Below are 25,044 nucleotides of genomic sequence, written 5' to 3'. Positions count from 1 at the left end.
ACAGTATAGATTCAAATGAAAAAGTGCTTGTTTGAGATATGTTGACTGTAATGTCATACTCTCTATTTATGGTCATCGATATGTTCTTGCAATTTTTGTATTAAATGAGGGTAAATAACAGAATATTGTATTTCATTTCTGGTAAATAGCATGTGATCTTTTGAAAAACCCAAAAGTTAGTTTAGTTTAACAAAACTTACTGTTCTGAAACTTTTTCTAGAATTCTTTTAAAGACTCTTCAAACCATGTGAAGAAAAAAAACACAGTTCGCTGCACAATTAATACAATGTTTAACCAGTTCAAAAAAATTAACCAAAATGTAACACATTAATTATCAGTTGTATTTGTATATAATTTCTATATTAATAATACTTTCTATAACTGTGTATTTTCATGCAAAATAAAGCTTATATATGTGACTCGAGTGTAACGGTAATGCGCAAGGGGCAGACAGATATGAGAGTGGTACACATTGTCTTATCTAACTCTTGGCAAATAAGGACATTCCCCAAAAATGTCAAACTATTCCTTCAAACCTAATCGTGACGTTTGACCTTTAAAGCACAATCATTTCTTACTGCTGTTTGCATCCTAATGGGACGTTTTTTATCTTTTGACCGACAGATCAGACTGAAGCAATTAATATCCTGACCAGAAGATGAAACTGACACGCACTCAAGATTTAGCGCAAAGCAGATTTGCCATAGACCACCCACAGCAATTAGTGGCCCTAAAATACCAGTTTAATTTCACTCTTTTAGCTGCCAAACGATGATTTGCAATGGAAGATACTAATTGAAAACCTCCTGGCGATCGGCCACAGAGGCAAAAAATAATTGACAGACTTAGCCACCGGCCACAGCGGCCAGGATTTACAAGCACATGGCTGGAGGCTTGAATTAATCTGAAGCCTTGCAGATGTGCATATATCCTTTCAGCAGCTTGTTATTTAAAGGACAACTTAATTCAAGGAGATTTTGCAGTCTTTTCCACCACAGCAGAGTGAGTCTTGCTTCAGCAGAATGAATTTTAGGATCTAGTTCTCTGCAAGGATGTGAGACGTGGTCTGTATTTACCAGAGACCATCCGCAAGGGTTTAGTGTTGACAGTCACGCTCTGAGGCACAGACAGTTGGGAGCTTCCTGCCCGCAGAATATCAAAACAAAAAAATCGAGACAGCATCTGGCTAAGTCTCAGAGTGGAACATAGTAGTTGTAGCATAATTAATCTATTTTACATCTGGAAGGATGTCAGACTGTCTAATCAGACTACCACCAGGTTTTTGCTCGCCCACATCTGCAAATGAATACCCCCCCCCCCCCCCCCCCCCAACCAGCCTCCTTCACCCTCTATAGCTCTCTTTAAATACATGTCTTCAGATTAGATGATGCCTTTCTTTATCCTGCTACTACCCATATGCGCTCCGCCCACCCCTTTGCTTCTTAGGTCTTTCCATCCGGAGGGGGCCATGTTATCTGTAGACCCATCTGCCACAAGGATTTAGATAAATAAATGATGCTGAATGTCATTGTTAGGACTTTAATGCTTAATACTCCACCCTCCTCTGTGCATATTGTTCGCTTAAGGAGTGACACATTTGATATTTCATAAGCTCATAAGTATATCAGATCTCTGTCTCACTTGATTAATCCACAATACTAATCTGCTGAATTGATATTGAGTAAAGTTATTCTCTTTTGAAGGTTAGATTTATTTAATTAAAAAATGAAAAAGACTATATATCCTATAAACCACTTGCCATTGAAGAAATTACAAATGAAAAGTGATATAATAGCATTTCTTCTCAGAATGAATTTCAGGCAGAGTTTCCAATGTATAAGCGGATGTGTGCCCCCCTCCCCTCCCCCCTCCCCACACACACACACACACACACACACACACACACATACACACACAGGAAATCTGCCAATCCCAGCAAAAAAAAACAGACAGATGACTCATTCTTTGCCTTTGCTCAATGCAACATCTGCAACTTAGATGCTGTGCAGCCATTAAGCCCCTCCAGCTTTAAAGGAGGATGTCCTGATGGTGGACAATCGTACAAAGCCAGACAAGGAAATACATGCCTGAAAATGTAATGGATTTCTACAGGTATTTACCTCGTATGGCGTCATATGCAGGAGAAGTTCATAACCTGAGCTTGACTCTGTGGGAGGGGCTCCGTGATGCTGAGGCAGCTAAAGGATTGCTGGAAAGTTTATACACGCAGAGCAGGGATGTTTGAAATATTTTGATTTGATCCCACCGGGGTTCATTAGTGTTGCAGCTTGATCAGTTTTTGTGGTTCGACTTTGAATTTAAACTTTCCGGATGAAAGTGGTGTGTTTGAGTTCGCTTTAGGACAGATCTCTTTGTGACTCAGGCAGATGTGACCTTCAGGACCGTAAGAAGATTGAATACTAAAATACTTTCCAGATAAAACAGTTGCTGTAAGAGTTGAGGCCTTTTTTTTTTTTCTCACATACTGGAAAACCTGACTTGAGAAGGTAAGAATAAAAACAAAGCTGTGTTTGAATAGAAAATATTTGAACTGCTTTCAGTTTACACTCCAGTAAAGTTTGTGACTAAATCTTGATTACTGTATAAAACAAACATTTGTGAACATTTGAGATTATTTTGTTGCTCTACAGATTTTATCATAATTCGAAAATTATATAATAAACAGATAAATACAAAATAATACAATTAAGAATAAAAATGCACATCAGCAAACTTAACAAGTATGACACATTTTGGAAAATGTCTCTGAAGCTATTGATCACAGAATTAGTCTTGTAGCTGTAGTTTTCTTTCACAGTGTTGTTCTTATCTGTTAAACCTCACTCGCCACTAATATTGTCGTCTGTCCCTCTCACTCCTTCTCCGTTCAAACCTCTTAAAAAGATCCGGTGAACCTGGAGACTCTCTCGCCATGGAGCACTCACCCTCTATGAACACGTCAGTGGTGGATGGGGACGATGTGGAGGACCAGCGTCCCCTCCTCCCGCCGAGGATGGTTCCTCCAACTCAGACCTGCTCTCTGCAGTGCGGGATACACCGCACAGTCCAAATGTCAGCCGATCATACCGTGTGGCTGGACAGAACCCAGGCCATGGCCACCACACCTTTATACAACGGCCACCTTTATGTCACACCTTCACCTCGCTCCAACAGGAGGGGAGACAAAGGCAAAGAGAAGAAGTGTGAGAAAAGGTCAGGGGGGAGGAGGCAAAATCCAGCACACAAGGAGTGTAATCACCAGTGCCAAGCCAAAAACGCAGCAGCTCACAGACTCCAGGAGAAAGTCACCTCTTTCACTGACGTCCCCGTATCTCCCTGCGGGTCACCCTTTAAGGGCCCCTGCAGGTCCCACATAGAAGTCAAGGATGTTGAGTGCAGAGGGCGCCGCAAGTCAGGCAACATTTCTTTGGAGATGCACGACCGCCAGAGTCTACCGGAGATCATCATCACCAGCAAAGATGACGACTTCCAGCATCACAACGAGACGTTCCAGCATCGCCAGGACCTGACTGACGCCAAAGGCCTTCTGCCAGGAGTCGAGTGTCCCGGTCCCAATTCCCAAACCAGCCCGAAACACAAGGAAGACTCCAAAGATGACTCATTCTGGAAGACCCAAAACATCGGCCAGCGGCTGGTCCGCAGGAGGGCTCTCTTTTTGAGGAGGCAGCGGCTGAACGACTGCGCCTTGGCAGTGGGGATATTCGGGATGTTGTTGATGGTGATGGAGACAGAGCTCTCCTGGAGCGTCTACAGCAAGGTCAGAAAGACAGGAAACCCCACACTGAGACCCTGAGAAATCCTTTGAGAAATGTGAATGTAAAAGTTTTTGCAATAATCAAAAAAAGGATTTTTCAAGTAAAGAAATCAAACTGCATCAGTAGTTATCATCTTTTCTGAACAGAGTCTGCCAGATAACTAGTTTTTCTCAAAGCCTTACTGCCTAAGAAATTGGATTTTGAGTAATAACATAGCACACTTTTCACTTCATTTGTCAGAGAAAAAACCCCGTTAATTGAATTTTTGTTGTACTTTTTGGATCTTAATATCTGGGCCGCACTGGAAAATATGTTGAGAATTGATCTCCCACCAACTGCAGGAAAATGAACAGTGTGCCCATAAGATGGTGATTACATTATGCACATGGATTATCAAAATGTATGCAAGATTATAAGGTTATAGAGGGTCACGGATGCCATTTCATAGATTGAGCTTTGTAATGACAAACAGTTTGACAATGATGTCATGTGTGTGTGTGTGTGTGTGTGCGTGTGTGTGTGTGTGTGTGTGTGTGTGTGTGTGAGTGATTGTGTGTGTGTCTGTGTCTGTGTGTTACCCACAGAGCTCCGTCTACTCCCTCGCACTCAAGTCCATCATCAGTTTTTCTACGATCATCCTGCTGGGCCTCATCATAGCGTACCATTGCTGTGAGGTTCAGGTAACTTCTGTTCATAACGGTTCTATTAATTCTCCTCCAGGGACATCCTTTCAAACTGAGGCTTTCTCTGAAAATCTGTGGCTGAAGCGGTACATATTTGTAATGGAGGAATCACCTCCTATGCCTTCATTTTGGATAGTCATTTCATGGGGAATAGTACCATTGAGAGGCTTCTAGGTTTCTACAACAGTGGTTCTCAACCTTTTAGTCTGTTAGCCTCGTAAAGTTGAGAAAAGTCTACTTATGCCGACTCATCACCGGTCATGGTACTGTGAGCAAACCAAACAGTGATTTTTCATTCTCACTCTGCTTCATTTGATGGATTTTTAGAAGCGAAAGAGTGCAATATTTTACAAGCAGAAAGCAAACAATGAAAGGAAAGTCAGAGAAAATGAAAATCACTGTGTGAAACAGACACATTTTATTTTTTTAGTCCTTTAAAAGAGTACAAACATTGCCAGACTCATGTTGGGCAGTTTAAAAAGAGCCGAAGAACCAGAATTCTTTGTGACATCACTTCTTTGTGAAGCTCCCTCTGGATCCAGGTTAGATGCTCATTTTCACTGTAATGCACTCTTCCCATCTCTCTAGCTCTACGTTCACGACATTGGTGCGGAGGATTGGCGGATTGCCATGACAACCAATCGTTTGGCTCTGTTGGGCCTGGAGCTGGCAGCGTCGGCCATTCATCCGTATCCCGTGGGTCTGAAGGCGTACTTCCAGGAGACCTTCCAACACTCCACGAGTCGCCTGTCCCTGTCGGAGACGGAGCTGGAGATCGTCCTGGCTCTGCCCATGTTCCTGAGGCTCTACCTGCTGGGCCGCGCCATGATGCTGCACAGCCGCCTCTTCACTGACACCGCGTCTCGCAGCATTGGAGCGCTCAACAAGGTGGGAGGTCACCCGTAGGCTGCCTACAGAATGAAAGAGGATTTGCACTGTCAATTTTGATATCATTTTTAAAAAACTGTGCAGAAACCTGCTAAGGGACATGATTCATGGGATATTAAAGTTTATATTTTGGACAGTGATTTGGGCTGGGCTTCCTCTATGAACATTTCATGCACATCTGTTTATGTCTTATGTCTAGGTGGGCTGAGGGGTCTGTAGAGGTGTGGCAATTGAGGTGTGACTATGAGAGTTTCCCAGTGGTTTCAGTGGTCGATTATGTCCCTCGCTAGCTCTCCTTTGCTTGTCTGCTTTCTTTTCCACAGTTGATAATATGCACCTGGCTAATCCCTTCCCTTATAAATGTATTTAAGAGTGATGAAAATGACCTTTGTCTCCCCCACCGCAATGCCAAACCTACGACCCATGTCAGCCAGACTGACAACAAGTTTTCTTTTCCCTCATCTCCTCCTGTATTATATAATCACAATCTGACAGGTGCTATCCTGAATAGTCCGGCTAAGTAGGCCCCTACTGTCACAAAGTCATGACGCAAATGTATCCCGTGTGTTGTCTTTAGATACATTTCAACACCCGGTTTGTGGGGAAAACACTAATGACCACCTACCCCGGGACTGTGCTGATGATTTTCAGTGTCTCTCTGTGGATAGTGGCAGCATGGGGTTTACATGTTTGTGAGAGGTAAGTGGTGATCTGCCAACTGCTGAATCTGTAGTGGTGTCTATAATGCCCAAGGCCTACACATTTAATATTTCATTATCAACCAAATATTCGCATATACACAGCATTACTTCAATGTTTCAACTGCAGCAACAAATCCAATTTTCACTCTGCTGTGATATACTATATGCACTGGCTATATGGCATTGACAAGATCAAATATCACCTAATCTTGACTTGGTGTTGATAATATGAGGTTTTTTTAGGATGAATATTGGTGGTTTTATAATATGAAATGCAAAGTAAACTAGGAGGGGGTAAAGAAAAAATCTTCAGTAATGTGAAAGTAGAGTAGATATTAATTTTCCAGGTTCTAGGGCTCATTCCTGCGGCACTCTATTCAGCTACAGCAATCAGATAAGTTCATTTAAGACCAGAGAAAGACATGAAAATATAGTAGTATAATATCCTTTTAATTCCTACAGACACCACAACTACAGGGACCTGAGTAGCAACTACATGGAGGCCTTGTGGATGGTCTCTGTCACCTTCTTGTCCATCGGTTACGGAGATGTGGTGCCTCACACCTACTGCGGTCGCAGCATCTGCCTCCTCACTGGGATAATGGTGGGACAGAGAGTTGATAGTTTGTTGATAGTATCACAAAACGTCTCACTGTAAATCCTAATAAAAGTGTCTAATTCTGTCATAGGGAGCTGGCTGCACAGTCCTGGTGGTGGCGGTGGTTGCCAGGAAGCTGGAGTTGACCAGAGCAGAGAAACATGTTCACAACTTCATGATGGACTCGCACATCTCCAAGAGGGTATACAGTATATACCAATATCTCCCTCAGTGAGGCTTTATTTTCCATATTAATAATAAATAAATAGGCCCAAAAGTGAGAGAGATTTTGTACAGACTATGACTAAGTCTGTTTTTGTTATGCAACAGCTTAGTGTGTAGTTTTATCCTTGCACACTGACACTTCAGATACCACATATAAACTCAGATTATTAAAAAACATAAGGTTGTCTGCACTGTAAAAGTAATTTTGCATCTTCGTTGAGTTTAGAATATATACAGTATATACATGATAAAGAAAGAAGCTGCGAATGAAGTGAAACAGGTTTACATTGCTTTTAGACAAATTAATACGCATTGTTTACAGAGTACTCCAGCAGCATGTCAACTTTTAGAAACAGCCGAAAACCAGATCATTTCATTGGAAAACAGAAGAATTATCTCACCTTACAAGCAGATTTGTTTCTTTTGTTTTACAGTGCAGAACAAAATCCGGCTTGAAAGTGGAATATGGGACAAAAGGATTGTAGTGCACTGAGTTTCTGACGTTGGGGTTGTTCTGTATTTGCAGTAAATAACAGTGCTTTCAGGTCATATGCATAAACATAAAATAACAATCCTGACTGATTTTCTTCATCCTTTCTCTAGCTAAAAATTGCTGCAGCAAATGTGCTGAGAGAGACCTGGCTTATCTACAAACACACTAAGCTGTCAAGAGAGAGAGACGACAGCAGAGTCCGCATGCATCAACGGAAGCTGCTTCTGGCCATCCACCAGTAAGACACTTAACCCTGATATCAAGCTGTTTCACCTGCCTTTTCACTTTACTTTGCTCCATGTGCTACATGCATAATAATAGTAGCCTGTTAATCATTGAATGCCTGATTAGTTCTACACCCTGACAAATAGTGTACCAATGTAAACATGTAAAGGAGCAGTGTGTAGTATTTTGTTGCATCTAGTGGGGAGGTTACAGATGGCATCCAACTGAATACCCCTCCGCTCACCCTTCCCTTTCCACGCGTGTCGGAGGACTACGGTAGCCTTCAGGTACCGTTAAAAGGCGATATGCTCTTGCTAGAGCCAGTGTTTGGTTTGTCCATTCTGGGCTAATGTAGAAACATGGCGGACTCCATGAAGAGGACCCGTTCCCTCTATAGATATGAACAGCTCATTCTAAGGTAATGCAAACACAACAATTCTTAGTTTTGAAGATTACACAGTAATCTTATGAATAACAATATGTATATTATTTTGAAACCCCCTTAATCCTACACACTGTTCTTTTAACCAATTGACATGAACATATGTTTTTTGTTATTTTTCAAAGCTGTCATAGTTTATTATGCTGTAGTATTTTTATGCCATAAAAATGTCATTATGTAGTGTGCCATGAAAAGTAATCAAAAAGTAATTGTATAATATGCGATAAAAACAAAATGACTGTCATAAAAATGCCATAAAGACAGTGATTGTATCGTGTGTCTGCGTTGGTAACGTTGTGTTCTGACTTTTGTCTAGGGAAGTTCCCTTAACCGACATTCCCCAAACAGGGAGCACTGTTTGTGTACACTGTGAACCAGAATGCAGCTATGGTTATTGTGCAATAATGATGCCATATAAAAGTCATAATGCCATTTAAATATAATGAAAAAATTCATAGTATAGTATGGCATGAAAAAATCATAAAAAGTTACGGTATAGCATGCCATAAAAAGTCATAAAATTAGTTTTAGGCAAATTAATTCATTCATTTAATTAGAAATGTGTTAATCAACAGTACACTCAAAAATCGACTGAATGTATTTTATTTTTTATTATTTCTCTTCTCATCACATTTTTTACATCATAAAAGTAGCAATATCATACTGACCTCCTGTAGCACCTAAATAATTGTGTCTGCAGGCTGCGCACGGTGAAGATAGAGAAGAGTATTCTGGTGGACCAGGGGAACTCACTTGTGGACCTCGGCAAGGTGAGAGAGGCAAGTCAATGCATCGTTTTCCATCTCAAACTGGAAAAAAACGCAACAAAGTAGCACCTAATGGCTTTTCTTTTCTCTTCTCTATATGGACCTACATAAACCCCTACGGACATCAACCCCAATGTAGATGCAAACCCTGATGTATGACGTGCTGTCAGAGGTGCAGGGCTGTAGGGGGGAGCTGGACACTCACATCCACAGCCTGGAGAAGCACGTGGAAGAGTTGAGGGAGGGCTTCAGGAGCCTGATGCCGCTCCTGTCCAGCACCTTGTCTACGCAGAACTCTTCCATCCGCCACCTGCTCAGGGAGAGAGAGGGGAAGACGGAGACTGCTGGAGCAAACGTAGAGAGGTAGAAAGAGGCTTAGGGAGGTGATGGAGACGAAATAAAGGCTTCTCAAGTGCTCCTGGGGGAGTTATCTGCCTTTAATACAGCTATAGCAATGATGTTGGGACATTACTCTTACAGGAGGTGAACAGATACATGTATATAACAAAATGAAGACTGTACAGAAGTATGTAAATTGTATAAAGAAATAGGTAGCACCCATTTCTGTGGCAGAAATACCATGAAACCAAAATGTAGAAGTCAGTCATAATTCCCTTCCTATGAAGGCTTTTTACATATTAGCTGGACTGACAGAAAAAAATAAAAAGATGGTGGTAGTAAAATAACAACTTGCCACCAAACTGTGACCAATGAGTTGTTTAAGGACAATTTGATTTGCTGTTTTTCTTGGTCTTATATGTTAGTAAATTGATTATTTTGGGCTGTTAAAATAAAGATACAACTTGTGATGGCCATTCTTCACTGTTTTGTGAAGTTTTATGGACGAACTGTCACAGCCCTAATCAATACATTAGCTCTACCAAAAAATAAACCTGGACAGCTCAGGAGAACTGTTATCACTTCCATGTTAGTGAGTAGCTTTACCTGTAAAGACTGCACTTTCCTATTATCATGTAATGGAAATTGAATACATTGAAATATGGTTTGGTGTTGTAATATTAATATGTAATTTGACAGAATTATGGAGTTAATATGTAGTACTTTCTAATAAAAAATGATAGAATTACTGCCTTTGTATTAAGTGTTTCAGACAGTAAAGGAATCTCTTCCTTCAAATAGGAAACTAACCACAAACAAACCACACTTTAGCCAAAACAATATTTTATCAAGGGTTGGAGGGAAGAGTTAAAGCAAATAGTGGGAATCCATTTGCTGTCCAGTTTGTCTTCAGCTTTTATTTCAGATCAGAACGTTGGGACCGCCGCCATCTCGGGAGGAATAAGTTGCTGATATAACCCAGAGCATCCCTTCTCTCGCCTTCAGCACCGGGGAGAACAGGGAGTGCTGCTTCCTCCTGGATGAGCACCCTGATAGAGGAGACAATGACAGACACAAAAAAGACAGGACTTAAAATACAGAAATACTGCATACTATTCGGAGACTAAAAACTCATAGTATATACTAGGATTAAAAGTCATAGTATATAGCAATACTGTATATATACTGTGACTCAAAAGTCATAGTATGGTATGTCAAAAACAGTCATAAGAAGTCATGGTGTTCTTTATCAAAAACAGTCATAGTATAGTCTGTAGAAAAAAGTCATAAAAGTATTAGCAACAAAGAAACACAAAGAAAAGTGTCATAGTATCACTTGTCAAAAAAGTAAATAAAAAAAGTCATAGTATAACATGAAGAGAAATGTCATAGTCATAGTATAGCATGTCAGAATAAGTCATAGTATTTCGAAACAAAGTAATGGTATAGTATGACATAAAAGGTCATAGTATAGTATGTCGGAAAAAGCCAATCATATAGTATGTCAAAATAAAGCCATATAGTGTCAAAAAAGTGGTAAAAAAATTCAGTGTATTATGATGAAAAAGCTGTGGTATAGTATGTGGAAAAAGTCCTAAAAAACGTTTTAGTACAGTATGTCAATAAAGTGGTAAAAGTCAGTTAGTATAGTGTGTCAAAAGAAGTCATGAAAGTCTAAATGAGTACATCAAAAATGTCATATAGTACATCTCTAAAACACTTTAAAAGTCACTGTATAGTACTTCATGGAAGTAAATTATATAGGTATAGCCATGCAGATTGTCCCATCCAGAGGATTTTAGATATCCTCCAAAATGAACTGTGTTCCTCTGAAAACAGAGCACATCCCCTTACAAATGAGAAGCTGAACTCATGAGCAGTCAACACACTGCTGCTCTGTTCAGTACTAAACCTTAGTGCCGTGTCCCAAATCCTACATATAAATTATATTTTATACAGTATGTACTACAATAAAGATACAACATACTACATATGGCATTTTTACTGTCTTGTGACATTTTTACTGTCTTGTGACATCCTATAAGTGAATTAAAGGAGAAAATACTCCAATTTAAATATAATGCAAATAACTAAGTCACAGCCCTGAATAATACTTTAACTCAAACAGAATATACACCGGACATTTTTTGGGTAACCATTATCACTCCCACGTCAAACAGCCTTACCTAATAATTGTGCACTTCTTTTTGATCAGGTAATAGAAATTGCATTAATTGAAGTACAATTTGGTGTTTTAATATTAAGATGTAAACCAACAGAATTATGGAGATAACCTCCAGTACTTTATAAAATAAATGATGAAACTACTGCGTTTGCATTCATTGAATCAGAGTAAATAAATCCTTCCATTCAAACAGGAAACTGACCACGCACAGACCATTCCATTAGCCAAAACAATATTTTATTAAGAGAGACAGGGATGGAGGGTAGAGTTACAGAGACAACCGATCTGTCAACCGGAACAGTGGGAACCCATCTGCTGTCTAGTTGGTCTTCGGGTCTCGTTTCAGATCAGACCACTGGGTCCGCCGCCATGTTGGGAGGCAGAAGGCGGCGATATCAACCGGTCCATCCCTCCCTCTCCCCTTCAGCTCCGGGGAAAACAGCTAGTGCTGCTTCCTCCTGAATGAGCACCCTGATAGAGGAGACAAAGACAGTGAGACAGAAGCCTTACAGTACAGAAACACTGCATGTGGTGCACACCGCTATTGTGCTACATAGTGCTGATTCAAGAGCCATCCTTCCCCACCATGTGCCCGATTAGGTCAACTAATCACTTCCCAGTAAGAACTGCAGTAGCTAAAGCAACACATGGCTGGTGGAAGCGTCGACAGCAAAACCGACAATAATTAAATCATGAAGATAAGACGAGCTACGTGATGCTAACTGGGCCCCCAACAGTATCGGGGTTAAACTAAACAGTGGCTATAAAGTAGGTATTTGTGTTCTCCGTCTTCGAAAGGGGGGAGCCATGAGTCTAGCTCAACCCTTCTGCAAACGGAGGTTGATCTGGCACTGGAATGAGATTGGAAGACCACAGGAGAGGAAGTCCAGTCACTTGGCAGTGCGGCCAATAAACTTCAAAATGTGTCACATGAATTTAATTCATGCACTAATAATCCCTGTTTTTAGGAGTCTGAAGCACCAGCTAAATGCTGACAATCAAATGCTACCCGTCTGTCACACTGGGAGAGATAATAAATCACTGGTTCAGTAAGATGTATTCACTGGTTTCCCTTTGTCCCTGGTGTGAGTTCTGAGTCAAATGCCTCCTAAATACTACTGAACAAGAGAATGTTTTCACGAGGCGACCACTTCAATACATGAAAAACAGTCAGACCACATGATGATCAGTCCTATGCAGAGGACTAGTGGAACTATTTGGCTTTAAACTAACAAACTGCACATTCAGGTTTAAAGAAATCCTTGAACGCCTTCTAATAGAAGTTATTTTTTGGTTAATCTAGTGCAGATAAATGTGTCTATTGTGGAAAAACTAACTGTGCACTGTATTGTAAAAGTAAATTACAAGGCATCACGTTGGTACTGCATTATTTTAGGTTCTGTTGCTGTTGAAGGACACTTACCAAAAGATTGCCTCAATAAATTATTGTTGAACAAATTGAAAAACATACATTTGAGGCTCCTACAGGACATACGCCGTAGTTCTGCAACTTAAAAACGGTGGGCGTGCATGTATGATGCCTCGCCGCACCAATCAACTTGACTACAACTGCATGTGGGTGAGATACCCGTGTGACGTGCATGTGGTCGGTGAATACTGACCCTCTGTGAGACGGGCTTTGCCTCCAGTGGGCTGACACAGGACCGTTGAACAGCCGACACACAGCACGACTGTCTGAGCGTGGCTGAACACCGTCGTGATCTTGTAGCATCCTGGAAGGAGGCAAAACGAGACACAGGTTACAACTCACGGTAGAAGAATAGACAACAGTCCTCCCAAATGACTGGGCCCCCAACAGTATCGGGGTTAAACTAAACAGTGGCTATAAAGTAGGTATTTGTTCTCCGTCTTCGAAAGGGGGGAGCCATGAGTCTAGCTCAACCCTTCTGCAAACGGAGGTCGATCTGGCACTGGAATGAGATTGGAAGACCACAGGAGAGGAAGTCCAGTCACTTGGCAGTGCGGCCAATAAACTTCAAAATATGTCACATGAATTTATTTCATGCACAAATAATCCCTGTTTTTAAGAGGTCCGAAGCACCAGCTAAATGCTGACAATCAGGTGAATTTAGGCCATGTTAGAAAATGTTACCCGTCTGTCACACTGGGAGAGACGATAATAAATCAATGGTTCCTATAATGAACATGGTCCTGGTTGGCTGTCAAGCACAGAGTTGTAGCATCTGAATCAAATATTGGTTGACATTCAATGAAGTGTGAGGCTACTGAACAAGAGAACGTTTTCACGAGGTGACCACTTCAATACATGAAGAAACAGTCAGACAACATGATGTTCAGTCCTATGCAGAGGACTAGTGGAACTATTTGGCAGTGGTGTATAAAGTACCCAAAAGCCATACTTGAGTAAAAGTAAAGATACCTTACTGGAAAATTACTCCAGTAAAAGTAAAAGTCACCTATTAGAATACTACTTGAGTAAAAGTCTTAAAGTATCTGATATTTATTGTACTTAAGTATCAAAAGTAATTTTCTGATATTAAATGTACTTAAGTATTGAAAGTAAAAGTACAAGTAAATGCTGTTAATAAAAAAGCAAAGGGTCAGAATTTTGAGAATTATGAAGTTGATTCTTTTAAGTGCTGTGGCACCATGACCAAGGACATGGAGCTGTGTTGAACATAATTGTGTTGGCTGTGATCCATCCAGGAGCAACAATGTTCCACATAATATATTGTACATAAGTATACTTTTGCATCTACTATGAACTTATCATCATAATTCTCCGAAAAGCAATATGACACTATGAAGGAGTTGTAACAGTGCGTTTATAAGTATGCTCATTCCGACTAGAGGATGTAGAGGCCAAATGCATAATATTGTGTTCAGCAAAAAATATCCACTTGATGCATCAGGTCAGTGTTGTGAGAAAGGACACCTGCCTTGTGAACTCCTATGGGCCTGATTTGAACACAATAGGCAAAGGTTTTGCTCAAGCTGAATCTGCAATTGGGCGACTGCTACCATCATAACTCCATCTGATCATCCACAAAATGACTCAAATATCAAAACATGATCAATACTAAAGCAGCACCGAAAGTAACAACCCAGTCATTACTTGAACCTGAAAAATGTCCTGTTCATCTTCAAAAGACAATTCTAATACAATGTAGCTTCTTTACATTCTATTAGAATGTAAAGAAGCTACATTGTATAGAATGATTCTATTGAAGTTATTCCTTTTTTAAATGTTTTAGACGAGTCACTAATCACTTTAAAAGAGTGATTATAGCTGATTTAACTTACAGACATGAGATTGATCTTCTCATGTCACTCTCTTTATACAATGATATAAATTCATCCCCGTTTTATTGATATCTTACGAAAAGTTACTCCTCACTTTTCGTGCGTTTTTCCTGTAAAAGTCCAGCAACATGAGTCTGTTTTCGCTTGTTACATGCATACTGTCTTTTCAAAATAAACTTCCATCTTCACAGGAAACAACTAAGGTTTAGGCGATGAAACTACTTAGTTAGGTTTAGGAAAAGATCGTGGTTTGCGTTAAAATATCTACGGAAGTGGCGTTGCTTAAGTACGGAAGTCACGTCACAAATAAATCAACATTGGCTTCTCGTTTCACACACGGCACAAACTGCGGCCTCCTGGAGGAAACACCAGTGTTTGTTTGACCCATCCACCTCTCCTCATCCCACCGTCCTGTGTGGAATTCTACTCGTGTTGTCGCTTGCTAGCTATAGCATATAGCATCCTGGGCATCACTGGGAATCAAAACACCGCGGCTTTGAGAGCGCTTGTTTGCAATTGCGCATTAACGTGATTAACCAATGATTTAACTTGCAAGCTAGGACCACTGATTCACCAAACCTGCTTGTTGCAGTCTCTGTTCCACCACAGTCCCCGACGTTGGTCTCATGATTTATTTTGTTTCTAAAGATAGATTTGATTTTGTAGCGAGTAACGAAGGTTTCAGGGGAAATGTATCGGAGTAAAAGTATCAGTTTTCTTTGCAAAATGTAGTGAAGTAAAAGTCAATAGAAATATAAATAGTAAAGTAAAGTACAGATATCCAAAAAAACGACTTAAGTACAGTAACGAAGTATTTCTACTTCGTTGCTATACACCACTGCTATTTGGCTGTGGATCTGCATGGAGGAAAAAACCCGTACCTGGACATTTCACATCCATGAAATAAGAGTTTGGACTCTGAACAAGACGCTTCTTCTTGTGCCTCCTCTTCTCATCCTCAGGGGACGGATGCAACAAGTCTTTCGCGAGCTGCAAAGAGGAGAATGAACAAAGGGTTGGTGAACCTTAGTAGAAAACCGTAAACTGTTAGAGCAGTTAAAGGTTAAACTGTTAAACTGTTATTTAAGATAATGCACGGGCTGTTAAAGTAAAACAAATAAACACTGGTCATTCATATATATCATAATGCTTCAACTGTAGAGTAGGCATTGTTTTTATTCGGTAGGTTCAGGCTCCTCGGCCGGCCTACATGACTTGGATTAGGTAACGCAGGCTATGCATTTTACGTAAATCGCGGGTAATACTATAAAGCAGGGGACCAGTTGAACATTAGCCTAATCATCGACCTATCTACATCAAACGAGAGGAAACTACGACTGTTTATGTTAAATTCATGAGGTTATAAGCACGTTCAGATCCTCCGTTCAACTGGCTCCATGTCTGCGGAGTGCGCGCGGCCATCTTGTGTCACAACGCGCTCGCAATGCGCTCTAATATGCGGAATTATTTGTGTAAAACCGGGACCAAAACTGAACCAAAGCATCTGAAACTGACACCAGTCGATTCGGTATTTTATTACGTAACAATTGAGCCGTGGGGCGGCTCTCCAACGCGCTATTATATGTTAGAAATGTCATTTTACAACGGCCTGCGAATACTCACTGGCATGTTGGCGAGGAAATAGCCGCTGCCGAAAAGGAGGCATTACCGGAAGCGACGGGTTGATATCGGTGGATCCTTTGAGCACGAACCGGATGTGACGAATTCACAGGACGTACGCCATATTGGTGAGGTCCAAACTCCACCCTGCTCCCTCTGTACACCAACAGAGTGCTGAAGGTATATAAACGTTTGCGCTCCCTCTGCCGAGCAAACGTTTATCAATTTAATCCCCAAATGTCTAACTATGCACAACGACACACAACACACAACAGCTACTATTTTGACAAAAATAAGAAAACAATGTTTATAGTATGAAAAATAAAAATAATTTTAAGACACACTCCCCCATTTTGCGAGGGTAATCACAAATCACAAAATGTAGCCTATTATTGCACGTCCAATTATTTGCCAATATGCTCTGTAATAGTTTATGTTGTAGCTATTTATTTGATATTAATATTTTGTTATTTAATTAATAAGTATTGTTTAATTATGCTAGATGTTTGGTTATTTAGGTTAGATTGATTGTTTGATATATTAAAATGGCTTTTTCTCTTTAATAGTCATTTGTTTAGTTATATTATTTTTTGTTGTTTAAGTATACTTAGTTTTGGGTTAGTTCGTTTGTTAGTTCTTTGGGTAAACACTGTGGGCACCTGTGGCTATATAGGAGTAGGTAGATAGGACCAGCATGCACCGAGGTGGGCTTATAGTTTTCTTACCAGCACAGGAGAGACAGCGTAAGACAGGAGTAGTATTTGTTATTTTTGTTTGTTTGCTTGTTTTGTTTGGCTTACTTAAATAAAGAAGAAAAATCAGAATCCTGTATGGACATTTTACTCTTTTCTGCCTGCGTAAACTACAAACCATGGTGCATCAGTGGCCTTTGATTATTGTTTGTTATATTTTTGATTTATTGGAGAAATGGCCACTACAGTTTATGTTTATTCACTTAAATGAAAATGAACAGTGTTACCTACTTCATATTTGAATTCCCTTTAAGGCCCCCTGGTGGCTCTTTAAGGCCCCAGGCAGCTGACAAACTTTGTCAAAATTGAAAGAGTTCTGGTTGAATGTGTTTCTTTCTCCGGTTCACACTGGCCATGAAGCGATCCCTTCATAGCTCAGCTTCATTATAAGAGATGGGGGACAAAATAAATAGCTTCTATGAAAAATAAAGATATTTACAGTTCAACTGAAGTAATATCAGGCTATCAGCAGCCTGGAAACACAAACTATGAAAGTAATAATGTAACTTGACCTCACGCAAATGGCAATAAAAGCTATTTTACTTGCATCGAACCCCTAAAAATATCCTCTTTGACATACAAAAAGTGTTAATGAATAATCTCAAAGGAAAGTCTTGAAATCCAGGAAATAAAAAATGGCCAAGTGAAATTATTTGATATTTGCAAAGATTACAATCAGAGGTGGCCAGTATTTCTGTTACTTGTTTTTGAAATACAATTACTTTTGAGTGTTCTGTAATTGGTATTTGACAGGGCAGATCGGGGTAGAATAGGATCAGCTCTGGGTAGAACCAGACCACATCTGGGAAGAATAGAACCAAACCACATCATGGTAGAATATAACCAGATATAGAACCAGACTACATCTGGATAGAATAGGTCCAGATCTGGGTAGAACCAGACCACATCTGCGTAGAATGGGATTAAATCTGGGTAGAATAATACTCGATCTTTGTAGAACCAGACTGGGTAGAATAGAATCAGATAAAACAATAAGTACCTGTCACACTGGCTGACAATTGTAAGATATGATAGCAATGATTCATCGACTTGGTTCTTGGTATCTGGCAGTTCTCTTTGTCCTTGATGTAAATTCTGACTGTGAGCAAAACAAAGCAGTAAAACGGATCTGTAAACAGGGTTCTAATTAGCTGTCCTGGGCAAAGCATCTGGAATTTAATGTGCCACACTGTCCTTCTGTTCAGGCACTGCCGTTTTATGTACCACAAGGCTGTTTCTCTTGATACTTCACTTTTTTTATCTCATGTGTTACAAAAGCACAACAGAGGGCAAAATAAATGCATGTCTTTTAATGTTATATACCAAAAGAAAAGTACACAGTCAGTAGAATTAGATTAGTTCTCTCAGTACTAGTATACGCCCTAGTAACTGTTCCTCCTCTTCTGTCTGTTAGGAGCTGTTTTTCTTGAGTGGATCTCTGAGTGTTATCAGTTCCATTATCTTCACATAATACTCACACTCTGGTGGGAAGCGGTTTCTCTAAAAGACAGATCAGAAATCATCACGCACATCATCTTCATGTTCCTCTGCAACTGTTAGTTAACACTGTAGATTCCATCAAACGTGGCCGTGGTGTATTGACAGTATATGGTAAGTCACTGATACACCTAAACTAATATCTTGTCCAATATAATTGAAATAATCCACAATAATAAAATACTTTACTTCAGCAGAAATACCATTAAACAACGCACTAAGTGGGGCACTTTAGGTGCAGATTATTTCAGTGAAATTTAAATTATTCTATCAAATGATATGCTTTCATAGACAATAAAGGAAAGTAAAAACAGCACATTTAAAATGTACCTGAACCAATGTTCCCACATTCCCAGATCTCAGTAATTAACTTGGCAAGTACAATAATATCATTACCAATAGGAATGATGGCCATTTTAAAATAAAGCCCAACTATGAACTAAATTAATTGTGCACAGTTGCAGACACACGCACACAAATACACAAAGTGTTGGCATGAGACACACACCTGCAGACAGAGACGCAGCAGGCGTCGTCCCTCCCCCTGCATCTCTAGTGATGTCAGGAAAAGAGGCAGCGACTTCTTTGTAATTCTGTTTCCTACAAATACACACAGTACACAACCATTTCACTTGAATCCTCAATAGGCCTTGTGAGGTTTCATCATTTATTACACGCATAGTCCTGCAGAAGCAGCTGTTAAATAGCGACCAGCTTGTACAAAACAGATAATAAATAGATTTCATTAATGTAATGTGATCTGTAAAGAATGAACCTTTATGTGTTTTTTCTAAACAAATGACAAATATTACATGTAGGACTTCTGAAAAAAAAGAGTAATATATTAGTTAATATAAAGTAAACTAAAAACGATACCATCTGTGATAAAGGATTTTGAAAAAGAAACCTTTGCACGTTGATTCTGAGGAACTCTCAACATAATTGATGTTCAACATTTATGAGTTTAGCTGAAAATGTTCCTGTCGTCAAACCTAACTGTATCTGTGCTGGAAATACCTTGATGTGAAAGGGTTTCGGATTCAATGTCTCGTGTCAAGCTGAGAGGAACACCCCACAGTTACTGACCTGCCAAGTTGAGGGAGGCGAGAGCCTTGTTTCCAGGCAGAAAAAGCTCACCATCCCTGTACTGCACCGGCTCGTCCAGCAGGGGGTTCACTATCTCCACCGACTGTCCCTTCTGATGGAGAGGGTGAGACGTAAACAAGTGTGTGACAGGACAAGCTTTTTGCTCATCAGAAAATTGCATCAAACAAACCTCGGTCTGGGCAGTACTCAATGTATCCTGCCCCCAAAAACAAAGTAAAACAGCTGAATTATTAAAAGTACTGTACTGTGTCCATGTGCTGCTTGGTACACAGATTCAGAAAGCATGTCTCTGGTACCTCTTGTGCATGTAGTGGTTTCTCTGGCTCCCCTGGCTCTCCGGCTTTACTTTGAGTCAGCTTTATATCAGAGACTGGGGGAGATTTAAAGAGACAGCAATGAATGAAAATGAGAAAATAAACATCCCAGCTGTCAGAGGATAACAGCAAAAAGTGTTATTCTGTGATGGAAGCGATTACGTTTCTTGTTAGACTTTGGGTTCTCTTTGTTGGCAGCTGGTTTCTTGTCTCTTTTGGATGTTATCTGTTAGTTAAAAGATCTCAAGATTACTAACCACAGATACCAAATGAGTTACACAGATTTTTGGCTTGTTACCTTTTTTTTGCCTTTGTTCCCCCCTTTGCTGACGCTCAGTGAACTGCGGCTGGCAGTGGCTACTGAGAGAGGTTGGTCAGCAGGCGGGTCAGAATCCACACTTGAAGATGACTGTGAGAGTATAGTTTAATGTGTTTATTAGAATGTCTCATACATGTCCCTGCACTTCTATACTTGTGAGAACATGTTTGAAACCTTTCAAACCAGAGGATTTTTGCAGAGTTATGAATATCAATTTACTTTTTCACCCAAGACCCTTTGATGTTTAGGATTAGGATTCATTTTAAGGTAGAGTGGGTATTTGATATTGCTGCACTTACAGATTGTGTTCTTTCCAGAAGCATCTTCCTCCTCTCCACAACTTCTTCATGAGTGAGAGCGAACTCGCTAAGAATCTAAAAACGTTAGCGGTAAAGGGGTGGAGGCGTATTAAATTACGATATAATGCAATTATCTGAATATAATTTGAAACAATGTAATCACTGATTTAAACGCATTATGTGCCAGGTTAAAATCGTTCATGTAAATGGATACCACAGCCAGATGAGCAGCACCGGAGTCTCCAATCTGATTGTTGCACAGTGAGAGCATGAGCAAAGCACGGTTGAACCGCAGGCCCTGAGAGACGAAACAGGATGAGGACTACACCTCAGCAGTCATGAGGGGAACACATAGGTGCAAACATGGGGTCCGTTCTGGGTCATACCTGTGCGATATGTGTAGCACCTGCATCACCGATACAATTGAAAGCCAGGTTGAGGTAAATTAGGTTCTTGTTGGCAGATCTGGCTGTTGAGAGAGCCGACCCAATCAGATGAGCTCCCTTGTCTCCAATCCGGTTATTTCGCAGGTACAAGTGGGTGAGGCTTGACCAAAGAAACACACAACATGAATCAGGCATGTGGGTGCTTCTTTTTGTGTGTGCGAATGCAAGTCGGGGGTCTATTTGAACAGGTTCTATATTACTATGTGAGATGTGTAAACACTTGGTGACTCACACGCTGTCTTCAGAGAGAAGAAGGTGGTAGCTCCGCTCTGGAAGATGGTTGCCCTCCAGTGTAACAACTCTAACATAAAACAAAGAGGAGGAGAACCATCAGTAAACCCTCAGTGTGTGAATGATAATGTTAAAACACATTGGTGTAAATTTCCTGGCAGTTCTACAACCTTTTTTGTCAACAAGTCTCACAGTGTGAGTGCCAGCAGAATCCGCCCACCTGAGGTTGGAGCACAGTGACACTGTGTTCACGAGGGAGGTTACCATTTGATCTGTCAGTCCTGCCTGCCAAAACCTGCGACACAGAGGACAAGATTACACAAACAAACAAGAACAAAACAGGGACGGCTGTAACAGGAGGGTATCAGCTCATTACTCACTGAAGGCTCTGTAGCTTGTCCAAGGAGGGAAACATCTTCAGCAGCACTCGGGCAATCTGCTCATCTACCTTCCATCCTGTGTGTATTTGAAACAGATTATTTTATGTGTTCTCCAACATCCAGCAGAAATATTGGGGGGCATTGTTGGTTGCAGACTGCTCCCCGGGGTAGCCAAATGAGAATTTAAGAAGAGAAAGAATGTCAAATATGGCTGTAAATACTTTTCTGCTAATTCTTTTTTTTCTTACCAAAAACCGTCAGTTTCTTGGCGCTGAGGGGATCTTCATTCTCCATTTCCACTTGGAGGCATGCTTTAGACCACTTTGGTGCAGCTGAAGCTGAGATTATAAGAAAGGACAGTGAATGTACATTCAGACTTCCAACATGATGAGCTATACAGTACCGGGAGACATATTTCTAGTGTACCAAGTGTTCCTAGGTCGTCCGGTTTTCTTTGGTTAATATTTTTGGATTACTCCTACAAGTGTCTGTTTAGAAAATCCAAAATTAAATCAGATTCAAGGTACGTTAAACTAGAATTAATATAGAATCTTATCAATGTTTACTCAATTAACGTCCATTCACAGCAATTCACAATATCAGCTGCAGAGAACAAACAATTCCATTTATAAATTAACACTGGAAAACATGTTTCAACAGGGTGCAACAAGATAGTATGTGTCTGCCACGCGTTTAGATTAGGAGCAGCTCTGGTTTACCTGTGTACTCTTCTTCAGTTTCAGTGGTGGATGAGGCTGCTTGCTTGGTGCTGACAGTTGGGATATCCTTCATGTCCAAAAGAGCACAAAGCCCAGGGAAGTCAATCTCCACCTTGCCCGAGCACTGATATTCGTCTGTGTGATGGAGGGTTTAAAGCAGTGACAATACAACTCTCATTTGACAAAAAAACAAAAACAACAACAGTCTGATAATGTTACTCACCAAACTTCTGATCAGGCAAAACTTCATTTGGAGTACGCCCTAAAAACAACAGAATGAGTTTAGCAATTCTCCTTTTTATTGACCACTTGTGAATTACCATATCATACTTTATGTCAAGCAATGTGACTAAAGCTAGTGAATGTGCGAATGCTCAAGTTGTAGAGGCATTAAAGCAAAACAAAAGTTATTATTCTTACAACTTTATAAAATGTACAAAACATGATTTCATGATGAACAGACATAATAAAATGATTAAGATGACTTTGTTTGGATTATTTTAAAAATACTACTTATCTCCAGTGTGGAAAGTAACTACGTATCACACCTAAGTACCATTTCCAGATATGTGTACTTAACCTAATTATTTATATTTTAATGTACTTTATCATTGTGCTTCAGTACATTTCAAAGGGAAATATTGCACTTTTTACTGTAACAGGGGCCATTCTGCCACCACATGAGTATGCTAGGCCTAACCTTTGATTCTGCTGAAGTATGTTTTGCTTCTCATACTTTTGCTTTGTTTTACAAAGTTATACATGCTGGGCTTTTAGTCATAATGGAATGTTTATAGTGTGTTATTAACTACTCTTAGTAGCCTACTTCTGCCACCAATGCTCATTGTAAAAGCTGTGTATTTACCTAAACCTGTCAAAATAAAATCCCAGTTAAACAGATAAATAGTACCATATGCCATCTTTTTATTAACATATAATCATTGAAAGCCTATAAAATTTACAGAGAATCTACATAGAGAGATTCTAAAAGTTTCAATGACAGCTGACATAAATGAATAGTCTCGTCAGTGAAGGGGGCTGCTGCTGATACTTTATTGATTATACATATATATATATATTTATTTATATTATATTGCAAGCCAATAGGTATTATGGGTTCTCATCATTCTAAACAATACAATGCATCTTATCCATATTTACAATGTGCATTCCTTCAGCTCATTGACTGAAAGTGTTTAGCTTATATTAGCTTAGTTTAATCAAAACGATTAGTACATAATATTACAATTTGTCATTTTTTAACTAAACCAATTACAACCACCAACAGTCATACTCTCAAGCACCTTAATGTGTTGTCACATAATGTCAAAGTACGAAAAATAAAGGCTTAAAACAGGCAACAAGTCCATTTGAACCAGCTCCTACTTTATTCCTGACCTGCTGACGATCAACTCATCTAACCTGTATGTTTAGAGGCCTCGTCCTCTGCATTTGCCTCGTCTGTTTTCTCTTTGTGTCTCTCTTTGGGCATTGTTGTGTCTCGGAGTCAAAATGTAGTTAAACAACTGTAGATACGTGAGCTAACGTCGCTGTATCCTGGGCTTCACTGGCGTTACTACGGTAACCAACTAAACCCAACTTGTAGGATTCATCGCGAGACTTCTCGTAAGGTACTTGGAGGCTTTCCCTTCGCTCTTGGTATTGTTTGAAAATTATAATTTTTCAATATTTGCTTTTTGGGAAATATTACGTGTCCTTTACGTTTGTAAAAGTGCTGAAAATATCAACATTCATGATAGCGTGTCGTTGAACCATATTACGCCGTAATATCGCGAGAGTTGAGTCGTCAATTGACGGTGCCAAAACAGTGAGAATTCAGCTGACTGTTCCTCTTCAATAGCATCAACTGGACTGTCTCTGGGACAGGGCCGTGTGCAAGACCGTGCAAGGCCCACTTCACGCTAAACTTACGCCCACTTTCTTAAAGTGTATGGTCACCCGAGGGAATTCTGTGGTGTTCTGTGAAATTATTTTTGTAAATTATAGTTTATCACACAAATTAAATTGATACATTTTATAATCTTTCATAATTGTTCATTAATGGTAATTCATCAAATCATTCTTTTAATAATATTTTAACTATGTGTAGTGTTGGGATTATTAATCATATAATTATTTTCATAATATGTACAGTGGTTACAATTATTATTATATGTACTGATAGACTAACGAAGGGAATTAATATCAGAAATAATTGATGGAAAATACAAGATTACATTGAGGAATCTGCTTGGGAAGACATCATGGAATGTACGTAATCTTCTAATTAATCAATTGAGAGTAACAGAATAATATACTTATTATTCCTGCCAGTCTACAGTCCAGGAGATGGTGGTAATGCACATACAAGATGGTGATGAACCCATTAAAACTCAAAGGAGAAGCATGGTGTGGAATTAGCGAGCTAGCTAGCCCACCGCTAAATGAGTAGACATTTAACAACTTAATGTTTCATCCACACACTCTTGTCACAGTGTAGGGAAGCACATTGTTATTGCAAGATGAGTAACAACTTTGTCGGGCCCATTTTCTGTAACCGGTGTAGCATGACATCACGCTGTGGAATTAGCTAGCTAACTAGTTAGCAGCAGATGCAACTTCAAGTAACTCCCCTTTCTTGCACTCTATATCTAAAAAGTTGAATTCCTGCATAATGTTTCACTCTGTAGAGCTCACTGTCTCTAGTCAACCATCTCATGTCCAGCATTTCAAACGTCCTATTATACCTTAAT

At 39.9% G+C, this 25,044-nt stretch overlaps 3 protein-coding genes and 2 non-coding genes across 6 annotated transcripts; 1 reads left to right on the top strand and 4 right to left on the bottom strand.

The window, feature by feature from the left end:
• Positions 1 to 2,920: 2,920 nt before the first annotated feature.
• On the top strand, positions 2,921 to 9,867 carry LOC142965138 (small conductance calcium-activated potassium channel protein 1-like). The gene is made up of 9 exons (XM_076105907.1): positions 2,921 to 3,778; positions 4,361 to 4,456; positions 5,048 to 5,347; positions 5,925 to 6,046; positions 6,511 to 6,652; positions 6,738 to 6,848; positions 7,475 to 7,602; positions 8,732 to 8,801; positions 8,938 to 9,867. The coding sequence occupies exons 1-9, from the start codon at positions 2,933 to 2,935 to the stop codon at positions 9,163 to 9,165; spliced, it is 2,043 nt and encodes a 680-aa protein (XP_075962022.1). The 5' UTR covers positions 2,921 to 2,932; the 3' UTR covers positions 9,166 to 9,867.
• A 1,670-nt stretch (positions 9,868 to 11,537) lies between these two features.
• rps27.1 (ribosomal protein S27, isoform 1) lies at positions 11,538 to 16,366 on the bottom strand. Its single transcript, XM_076105906.1, has 4 exons — positions 16,231 to 16,366; positions 15,489 to 15,597; positions 12,945 to 13,055; positions 11,538 to 11,793 (listed from the first exon to the last, which is right to left on the bottom strand). Exons 1-4 carry the CDS (start codon positions 16,234 to 16,236, stop codon positions 11,765 to 11,767), a joined length of 255 nt encoding a protein of 84 aa, XP_075962021.1. The 5' UTR covers positions 16,237 to 16,366; the 3' UTR covers positions 11,538 to 11,764.
• On the bottom strand, positions 12,099 to 12,228 carry LOC142965546 (small nucleolar RNA SNORA35). The gene has a single exon (XR_012957698.1). It is a non-coding gene; the product is annotated as a small nucleolar RNA SNORA35 (small nucleolar RNA).
• Positions 13,179 to 13,308, bottom strand: LOC142965547 (small nucleolar RNA SNORA35). Its single transcript, XR_012957699.1, has one exon. It is a non-coding gene; the product is annotated as a small nucleolar RNA SNORA35 (small nucleolar RNA).
• A 1,908-nt stretch (positions 16,367 to 18,274) lies between the features above and the next one.
• Positions 18,275 to 24,970, bottom strand: lrrc71 (leucine rich repeat containing 71). Of its 2 annotated transcripts, XM_076106163.1 has the most exons (17): positions 23,714 to 24,970; positions 22,515 to 22,553; positions 22,292 to 22,426; positions 21,821 to 21,910; positions 21,573 to 21,648; positions 21,413 to 21,487; positions 21,194 to 21,262; positions 20,902 to 21,061; positions 20,730 to 20,813; positions 20,516 to 20,590; positions 20,196 to 20,306; positions 20,060 to 20,123; positions 19,880 to 19,953; positions 19,753 to 19,779; positions 19,563 to 19,674; positions 18,985 to 19,076; positions 18,275 to 18,479 (listed from the first exon to the last, which is right to left on the bottom strand). In XM_076106163.1, the coding sequence occupies exons 1-17, from the start codon at positions 23,781 to 23,783 to the stop codon at positions 18,390 to 18,392; spliced, it is 1,443 nt and encodes a 480-aa protein (XP_075962278.1). In that variant the 5' UTR covers positions 23,784 to 24,970; the 3' UTR covers positions 18,275 to 18,389. The 2 variants fall into 2 exon arrangements, with proteins under 2 accessions (XP_075962278.1, XP_075962277.1); XM_076106162.1 differs by having other exon boundaries at positions 19,563 to 19,779.
• Between the last annotated feature and the right edge of the window lie 74 nt (positions 24,971 to 25,044).

Source organism: Anarhichas minor, unplaced genomic scaffold, assembly GCF_050575085.1.
Source record: "Anarhichas minor isolate MPS153535 unplaced genomic scaffold, ASM5057508v1 ptg000033l, whole genome shotgun sequence".
Taxonomy (NCBI): domain Eukaryota; kingdom Metazoa; phylum Chordata; class Actinopteri; order Perciformes; family Anarhichadidae; genus Anarhichas; species Anarhichas minor.
This window is presented reverse-complemented; position numbering and strand designations above follow the sequence as displayed.